Raw genomic sequence first — 9,820 nt, 5'->3', positions numbered from 1 at the left:
GTCTCTTTTCTTAGCAAGCTTTTATATTTTACTTATCACTGACATAATCTCCATGCACACCCCACTCTCCTCCGAGTATAACACACATGCTGTGCGCTGGCATTTGAACAGCTGCGATCCATATTCCTCTGTCTCCATATTTCAGTCAGCTGTCGAGGTTGTGTAAGGAGAGCTTGCGCCTTCTGTTGAAACCGCGCTATGAACTCTCATAAACAATTTAATCGCGCACAACTAGTCATTTGCTTGAATTGCAACAAACTGTTTTCACTTCAATTTTGTTTCTGCGTTTTGAATAATAATAGAAAAAAGTCTCTCTCACATGTATTTCAGCTCAAAGGTATGCATCCCCTGACCTTGTTTTTAAACACCTCGCTTTGAATGAGACTGACATATATTTTTTAAGAAGATTCTGATTGTCATATTTCGTGATTTCTTGATACGGAGATTTTTAGAGTCACAAGAAAAACAAACGTATGTTGCAATACCATTGCATGTATGGATACTATTATAGTCTTTTTGTATATATAAACAGCGATTTTTATTGTAGCCTTTATAGTTTTGAATTTGAATAATTTTGCGTTCTAAACATAAATTCGAAAAAAGCTGCCAATAGATGTCGCCGTTACTTCGGTTATTTAGTAACTTGAACTGTTTCTACACACTGACAACTTTAGTCACTATTAATTATTTCAGCTTATTATATACTTTAAAATACTTTGGTAAAATCAGCTTCAATTGTTAACCCCGGTATTACGAATTAATTGTTGATACATATTTAATTGTAAATAAACATCGTAATACAATATGATTTATTCAATTGTTTACGTTTCCCTATGTCGGATAAAAGTTATAAAAACGTTATTTTCCCACTTATTAATATCATTTATTCCACCATTTTCCACTAATTCACCATTTTTCAGCATGTATAATTTGCTTGCCTTACAATTAAAGACAGTGTCTTCATTCAGACATGTCTTTTGAATAAACAACTCCCAATTATTCAACCTAAGATGATAGATTTCAATAACACAATTCATCTCATTTTCTTTATTACACAAAAATATATCATTTTCACAATTTCTGACAAATAACTCTTTTAACTCTGTAAAAGAAATGGAGGCGAACTACACGAAAAACTCAAACATGTTGAAATGAAAATGAAAATACTATATATATATATATATATATATATATATAGGCTATATATATATATATTGCAGGATGGGAGCCTATTAAGAAATACAAAAATTATTTTGGTCTATCCGATGACGTAGCTATATGCTGTTATTGTATTGTCACATTTTAGTTTCGGTAAATAATTTAGAGTTTTCTGATAAGTTCTGTGTTCATGAAATAGTCTTCAGAGCGCGTTGTGATGTTTCATGATGAGACCTGTGTAGAGAAATGGGAAAAAATGAGTTAAGATGGATTTCAACAAATGACGCACAAAGTCAACAGTGATCTAGAGGCTTATTTTCTCCGGTTGGTATTTAAATAACTTTAATTAAGCAATTAACAAGCCACACACCAGCATTTAGGATTAGGTTATTAACGAAAATGTGTTTCATTGCTATTTAAATGTATATGAAAGGGTTTCTATCCATTTGAATGCGTTAAATGAACCAATGATAGCTGACGGTGCTCATTAGCTATTACAAAATGTTAAGGAAAGTTTATATAAAAATGACTCCGATTGTTATTTTGACATGCGTGTGAAGTGAAACTGTGTTTTTGTAATTATTAAAGCTAATACAAGTTTGATGCCATTAAAACTGCTTGGAAAAGTGTATAAGTTACCTGTCATGGATGACCGGAAACGGTGTTCTGGACGCAAGTGTTGGAGATTCAGTTCTCTGAACGTTCTCTTGATCTAATAAAATTAAAAGGGTAAATAAACAAATAGCTAAATAACGTGTTCTTTCAAAACAAACTTTTTACCAAACAGCAGAGACAAAAAATGTTGTTGAGGTTAGATGTGACAAAAAAATATATATATCACTATCTTGATAAGTGCTTTGCAGATTGAATACTAACCATTATGTTTGGGACTGAAACTGTCGGATGAGTTGTCGCTGTCTAGACAAGGAGACCCAGAGGCAAACGACGGTTTCTTTCCAGGGTTCGTAACAGGGCTGTGGTTTGGGAAGTTAGTGTTTTGACTCAAAAGTGAACGTACACCCATCAAAGAATTTGCACTGAGGAAAGCGGCGCTCGCCCAGTTGTGTAGTTTCCCAATCTGGCACGTATAAATCCCGTTAGTGGAGAGGAACGCGGGATGGGTCGAGGGTGAGGCCCTGAGGCCCGCGGGCGTCGAGGACACACCAAGCTTCTGCGTGTTATCGGGACTTGTCGCCGTCTCCGCCAAGGACCAGATTTTGGGTTTGCTGTTCCCAGGCCTCTGACACACCGGCCCACCAGGAGACACCTCACCAACGCTTTTGACAACACTCTGCTCTTTACTCGACGTAGGGCTGTCCGTGTTTTTAAGTGCTGATGGTGAGGATAATATCCGCGGTGTTTCTACGTGTTCTCTCTCGCTCTGATTATCCGAGCTTTCCTTGTTCTGATCTCCTCTAGGCTCCTCCGGCTTGTCAATATCGATGGTCTCTAGATCGATTTCTTCCTCGTCGTCGTTTTTGTCCGCGTCGTCGTCATTGTCGCTGTCAAAAAATCGCCCGTCTCTGTCCTCCGCGCTGCGACCCCAGGTCACTTTATTCTCCTTCTTGAGTCTCCGGCGCGCGTTGGCGAACCAGGTGGACACCTGCGTGAGGGTCATCTTTGTGATGATGGCCAGCATGATCTTCTCACCCTTGGTGGGATAGGGGTTCTTTTTATGCTCCTGCAGCCATGCTTTCAGTGTGCTGGTGGTCTCTCTGGTAGCGCTCTTGGCCCGGGCCGGGTCACCGTACTGGTACTGGCCATATGGGTAGAAACCGGGCGCAGCGTGGACTGCAAATCCTGGTGGATGTGCCCCGGGGTTATCCTTCAACTCATACTGCGACCCCTGGGGAGTGGAAAATTAATGATCAGTTAAAGTGTTGAAACCCTCAGAAATAAGCTAGAAATATTAGTAAAGTGTAGAATGTATTTGTCTGTATCTATCTATGTATTTATTTCTTTTTTCTTTTGAAATAATATATATATATATATATATATATATATATATATATATATATATATATATATATATATATATATATATATATATATATATATAAAGTGCCTATTTTATATTGGGAGGAAAACTCTACAGATTTTTTTTTTTTTGGCCGCGGTTAATTAAAAAATAAAATAAAACCTTAATGTAGATGATTAAGAACTACAATTAAAATATGAAATGTAAGTATTTAACGATTCTTACTTGTGTGTCAATATATATATATATATTTGCAAGAAGTTAATAAATTATTTACAATTAAAAGCAAATAGCCTAATAGCCTATTAAAAAGAAACGCAAATAACACGACTCGTGGTTTATTTATTTATTTACATTTTTTAAGTTTTGTATATGAGTGAAAATAGACCCATTATAATTTCTTATTTTTAATTAAACATTTATGGATATATTTTTAAAAATAATTCCCATAACTAAATCCTATGATTTCATGCATTTGATAAATATTAGTTATGTCCGTTTTATCGTTTCAAACCATTGCCAGTTAACACACATTATGATTTAACCGTGACAGAGTCGTGTTTAATCCTTTATTCATCACTTCAAAACGTTGTACAAATATTTAGTCGCGAAAAATAACTGTAGAAAAAGAATGTAACGTATGAAAAGCGTCTTACCATCTGAGAGAGCAGGGCCAGCTCGGCGCTGTTGTAAGGTAAGAAGGCGCTGTAGTTTTGCACGGTCCATGGATTCGCGTACATGCCGAGCATCGGAGTGATCGCCGCCGCTGCAGTCGCGGGATTTGCGCTGTTCTCCGAGCTTCCCTCGCGTGGAGAGCAAGGCATGACCGCCGTGCGCTCCGCTCCGTACATCTCTTGGGAGGCGTTTAGAAACTGTGGGTAACCCAACTGGGGGAACGACATGTCCAACTCCCGATGATCTCTGATGGAGATTTACAAGAGAGAAGGGCAATCCACTTTCAATCACAGCGATAACTCTCGCTTGGTGCAGAAGCGCGGTCTCGTCAGGAGGAACGACTAGTGATGCGTCGACCCTCTGGACCTCTCACAATTTGAAGTTGACGGCTTGATTGGCATGTTACTTAAGAGCGAGGCCCCTCCTATCCAAACCCACGCGATAAGTAGACTGCTGTGTATTACTGAGTGTTTGTGTGGCAGTGTAAAAGTATCCTCCTTCAGTCTTGTTCAGGTGAAAGTGTTGAATATGACAACAAATATCGAAATATTTAAACAGAAACAAAGAAAATAGTCATTAAAACAACATTAAATTCTATGTTGCTTAACACATCGACATTTTTAAATTCTGAACTTCCTTTAAATAGATGTTTGAAGTAATTGACTTTGAAAAAGTTTAAAACGATACTGTGAAACTCTTAGTTTAAACTGAAACATAAAACAGAAGTGTTACATTTAAATATAAAACAGTTTATTTGTCAACCAAGGAATCTTACGAAGTAGCAGTATAATGAATACTTGTATACAGTAACATATTGTTGACATTGTTTTTATTAAAAGTTATGTTTTAGTTAACAGTATAAGTCTTACAAAAGACATTCCTACATGTACAGTTAAATAGAGACCAATTAAAAAAAAGTCATCATTAAGCCTTTGATTGCGTCCTTTTACGATGACAAACATAATTCAATATCTTATACAATTTAGTATATTAAAATGTAAAATTAGAATTTACAGTCACCAAAATGCAGACACGCTTGCTACACACAAATGACCGTGAATTCAACAGAAATATAAATATTACAAGAATATTAAAAAAGTTGTATTAGGCTGTTTCATCCAGTATAGAAAAAGACTGGATTTAGTAAAGTAAATACCTTTTCCAGTTAGGCTATTATAAAGAAAATATGTCAGCTGTTTTGCACTAGAGTGTTCATTAAATATTTCTACTGTCCGTCCGTGATTAAACGCATTTGACCATTCTTGAGGCAATATTTCATGTTTTATTAAACATTTTCCACACGCACATGCAGGTTTAGGGTTTGAATATAGAAGCGGCTTCAACGTCTGGTAGCGTGGGCTGGTGAAGAAGGTAATAAAGACGCTTAATAGTGATTTGATGGAGCGGAGAGAATCATCATCATCGCTCCTCTCCCTCTCAAAGCGCGCGCACACACAAGCGTTCACGCGGCGTGCGAGAGAGCCTCTCAGTAGTGTCCAACAGGGAAACAAACGATCCCGTTTATGGTAATTTGCACATTAGCATCACACAGGTTGTCCCGTGATAAGGTGACAGGTTAATGAAATGCTCCATTCAGAGGAGCCATGTGATCCCTCTGAGAGGTTGTGATAAGGAGCCAACCAGAGAAGCCTGCAATTAAAATCACAGCCTATCTCTCCATCCCAGTATCTTTTCTCTCTCCTCCTCTCATCCACTGCTGGTAATGAGGGCTAACACCTCTGTCTGGGCTAATCCTCCCCTGGGTGCACCTTGCTATCAGATGTTAGCTTTGTAATTATTTATCCCAAAAAGTCATAATTTCATGCTCGAGTAGCAAATGAGTTTGGCGAGCTGGTTAGTCAATTTTCTTCATGTCCTGTGAAGCGGAGAGTGGAATTTAATGATTTAATTACAGCAGTTAGTCCTCCATTTGGCAGGAAGGAGTTTTACGTTTTAAAAAGGCAATGGAATCACCTGTCAGTGATGTTCTCAGGTGTTAAAAACACCTAAACACGTTTCCACTAATATTTAGATTATCAGCCTATAAATTCAGATATCTATGTTTATAAAAAATTTTTTAGCAGCAGACTAATCGCTGGTTCACTGATTTCTTTTTCATTCTGTCATCTTATTTACATTACTACATGCTACCTAGGTTAAAGGTGTACACATGGAAATAAATAAAAGCATCTTAAATGGTTTTGTCTTCCCACCAAGAAACTTTTTCAGTTTCTGCTTTGATTTATTCGGTTAATGTTCTTCAGCCCTTACAATAAGGTACTGTACTGTGTGGTACTGAATGATTATTTGCCTACATTTATGTGCATTTGTATTTACATTTCTAATTTAAAAGTATTTAAATGTTTAATTTACTATGTGCATGGCTAAAAATTATGGTAAAAATGAAGCCTTTCTGGGTTCAAAAAAGAAAAAAGTTCTCAAATGCCTTGTAAAAACCCTTTTAGAACCGGTTATAGTTTGCACCATTACAGTAAACCCAATGGCAGTCAGTTATGTATTCAGCAGAGCCTGTGCAAGTATGAAGGTCTAATAGGACTGGTATGAAATCAGGGTCCCATTTTACATTTGGTGTCTTTAATTATTTGAGTATAAAAAGTGTTTGATACAATGTTTTTATTGTGTTCATGTTGTACTGCAAACCACTGTTGTATTTTGCTGATATTGAGGTGCGGTATTTCATTCTTCTTCATGTACATCTCCAGTCTTTACTGGTGCTGGAATTGAAAGTTGATAAAATGAGTAGACTCCTTATGTATTTAGACATTCAGAAGTGTAAATTTCATAAATGAAAATTAACTTCAGGTGGTGAATCAGAACATCTAAACCGAATGCCAGTAATGCTTTAAAAGGAAAATGGCTACAGCTTAATCAGTTTCCTGCGGAATCAAAGCATTTAAAAAAAAAAAAAAAAAAAATATATATATATATATATATATATATATATATATTTATTTATTTATTTTTTTTCATGTGAGCATGTTTCAGCCAAAACAAAAATTCAGAAAAATTTACCCTCAGACCAATTGATCCTCTGCAGTGAATGGGTGCCATCAGAATGAGAGTCATCACAACAATCCACAAGTATTCCACACCACTCAAGTCCATCAATTGATGTTGTGAAGAGAAAAAATGCATATTTTTAAGAAGCAAAGTAATCAAGGTTTTTCTTTTTACTTCAAAACATTACTTTCAAAACATGTGTCTTTTAAATACAATACTGCTTTCAGCAGTGAAGTGTTCATCCTGTGTGAATCTGGAGAGAAAAATGCACAGATCAAGCACTGTTTACAGGCAAAAATAGTCCAAAACAGCCGTAAACAAATATTTCGGTTGACTTTGATGCGACAAACAGGATAACAGGGGATTTACTTTTTCATGGGAGGAAGTGCTATTATGGATTATGGAGTATTCTGGCTAAAAACAAGATTTGCAGTTAAAACAACGTTATAATAGATTTCTTACAAACGTGCAGCTTTTCACATCACAAGATGATAATTGATGGACTTGTGGATTACTTGTGGATTATTGTGATGTTTTTATCAGCTGTTTGGATTCTCATTCTGACGGCACCCATTTACTTCAAAGGCTCCACTGGTAAGTGATGCAATGCTACTTAAATATGTTCTTATGAAATAACAAACTTATCTACATCTTGGATGGCCTGGCAATGAGTAAATTTTTTATTTTTGGGTGAACTATTGTTTTAATCTTTATATATATATATATATATATATATATATATATATATATATCTTGTTGCAAACATGTGAGATTGAAACCAGGGCTTCCTGTGCCTCCGCCTCCAACTGTGAACGTTGAAATAGCACGGTTTAAATATGAAGGGCCTGACCCTGATTGTCATCTTTCACTCCATCTCCATCTGCCTCTGTATCTGATTCGATGACACGGGGGACCGGGGCTCATTTTGCAGTCCATTAACAGAGGGCAGGACTCCAGTTCCCATGGGTCCTGGAGATCCCCTCCCTCACCCGACTACCCTCATCTGGTGAATCTCTTCACCTCTCTAACCTCCCCCCTCAGTTGCTGACCTTTCTAACACTGTTGGCTAAACATTGCCTCCCTCTGTAATGAGCCATTAAACTGAATGCATTAATAGCCATTTAGGTTGTGAGCGTGTGTGTGTGTGTGTGTTTCACTGTGCTGTGAATCTGACTGCAAAGGATTTCACTGCAATAGATCGGGGGATTTTTCATTGCATATAGGACAAATGCCATCATATCTGTTGTCCTTGGATTGTTAATGTGCTTCATTGTGTTCATAATATATCCAGGCATTTTTGAATCCCTCAAGAAAGAAAAAAAGTAATCCTAATGAAGAGGATATTAATTACCCCCATTTGTGTGATTGTGTGTGTGTCAGACTTTGGCGTAATTATTAAGTGTGTGTGTGTTGCTTCTTTAGTTGACAGTACGGGATGAAGTGTGTGCCAACATTTCCTTTCCTCCCGGATGTCCCCTAACAGACCTGCTCTCACAGACCATGTGTTGTCTTTCTCTTCACACACACACACACACACACACACACACACACACACACACACACACACACACACACACACACACACACACACACACGCACACACACACACACACACACACACACACACACACAGAAAGATGACAAATATTTGTCACAGATCTCAGGAATTAGTGGTCTTAGTGTCATTTATTTACCTTAATCTTAATATAGCTCTTGTTTACAACTAGACTAAATGTAACTTATATATGTCCACTTGACAAATTTGCAAACAAAATCTGTAGATTTGTAGATAGGATTATTTAGTGCTGAAGGCAAATACTCTAACTAATGTTGATGGGAGCATTTTATTTAAACCAAACCAGGGCATTTCAAATTACAACTTAAATGTACACAAAAGCAAAACCTAGCCAATGAAATTCATAAAATATCAAAATGTCAACAATCTTTTCGAACACAGCAGTTCCAAATCCACCAGTCTTACCAAAAAAATACAATAGAAGACGTTAGAAATTATCATAGAAAAGAAACTCACAAATTGTTAAAACAATGAAAACAAGTTATGTATAAAAATTAATATACAATATTGGTACAGTAACCTGTAATTTCTATCTTAAAGAGAAATTATTAAGCTGATTTAACTCATAAAACATTTGTTTTGTTGGTATAAGTTAAAGATTTACTTAGTTAACTGATGCTAAATAACATTTATATTATTTAAATAAAACTATTTCGAAAGATTAAGCGTTTTTAGATATTAATAAGGAATGTAGTATTATAAACTTCATCTGTACAGGAAATAAAGATAAAACATAGAAATGAAGCTAATTAGTCTACTATTAATAAGATAAAGCCCCCTGGGCATCAGTACAGTATCAGACTGTCTTAGCCTTTCAGGATTTCCTGATAGCTCTGCACACATTGTCATGCAGCAATGAGCCAATTACCCCTGGAGTGTGTATTAAGAGATGACCAGATGACTGTGCAGTGGAGCTTTTGTAAGTGACAAAGACTCAGTGATAATGAGTGTAGGATCCATTGATGAACAGCAGTTTGATGCCATCACAGCTTCATTCACAGAACTAAAACAGGTGAACGAAGTGGGGAGCAGAGTGAGGGTCAGAGAATGAGAGATTTTAACACTGATGGCCCTTTTACTGTGATGCTCTGATTGTGGACTTGAATGCTTTCACTGAGACAACATTTAGAGTAAATTAACTGCAAGTGGTTCTCAGCTGATTTTGCTTCAGGACCCAGATGTTATACTGGAAGTCATGTGGCAACCAAACTGTTTATCGGACAAAAGTAACAAAATAATAAAAATAAAACATTGTAATTACATCAACACACTCAATCATTTAGCAGCTTAACACATGGAAGAAACACTGTGCTAAATATTGCATTACCATCCTGGTTACCAAATGACAGATGAATTTGAGAGTGCGACTGGACGCATAGCCTTTGACGTCAAAAAATAAATAAAATAAAATA

The 9,820-nt window shown here is 36.5% G+C and overlaps 1 protein-coding gene across 1 annotated transcript; it reads right to left on the bottom strand.

Moving 5' to 3' along the window:
- Positions 1-1,032: 1,032 nt before the first annotated feature.
- Positions 1,033-4,198, bottom strand: irx1b (iroquois homeobox 1b). Its single transcript, XM_059555330.1, has 4 exons — positions 3,793-4,198; positions 2,035-3,004; positions 1,798-1,870; positions 1,033-1,392 (listed from the first exon to the last, which is right to left on the bottom strand). Exons 1-4 carry the CDS (start codon positions 4,036-4,038, stop codon positions 1,347-1,349), a joined length of 1,335 nt encoding a protein of 444 aa, XP_059411313.1. The 5' UTR covers positions 4,039-4,198; the 3' UTR covers positions 1,033-1,346.
- Between the last annotated feature and the right edge of the window lie 5,622 nt (positions 4,199-9,820).

The sequence above is a fragment of the Carassius carassius genome, chromosome 8, assembly GCF_963082965.1.
Source record: "Carassius carassius chromosome 8, fCarCar2.1, whole genome shotgun sequence".
Lineage (NCBI taxonomy): Eukaryota > Metazoa > Chordata > Actinopteri > Cypriniformes > Cyprinidae > Carassius > Carassius carassius.
Note: the sequence above shows the minus strand (reverse complement) of the source record. Positions and strands in the feature narration are given on the sequence as shown.

What these genes read in the sequence shown, in the direction of transcription:
- irx1b (XM_059555330.1), bottom strand. Translation starts at nt 4,038, where the DNA reads ATGTCGTTCCCCCAGTTGGGTTACCCACAGTTTCTAAACGCCTCCCAA. An exon ending in TTTCAGTCCCAAACATAATG is followed by an intron (nt 1,871 to 2,034) that starts GTTAGTATTCAA and finishes TAATTTTATTAG; the next exon opens with ATCAAGAGAACGTTCAGAGA. An exon ending in TTTCCGGTCATCCATGACAG is followed by an intron (nt 1,393 to 1,797) that starts GTAACTTATACA and finishes TTCTCTACACAG; the next exon opens with GTCTCATCATGAAACATCAC.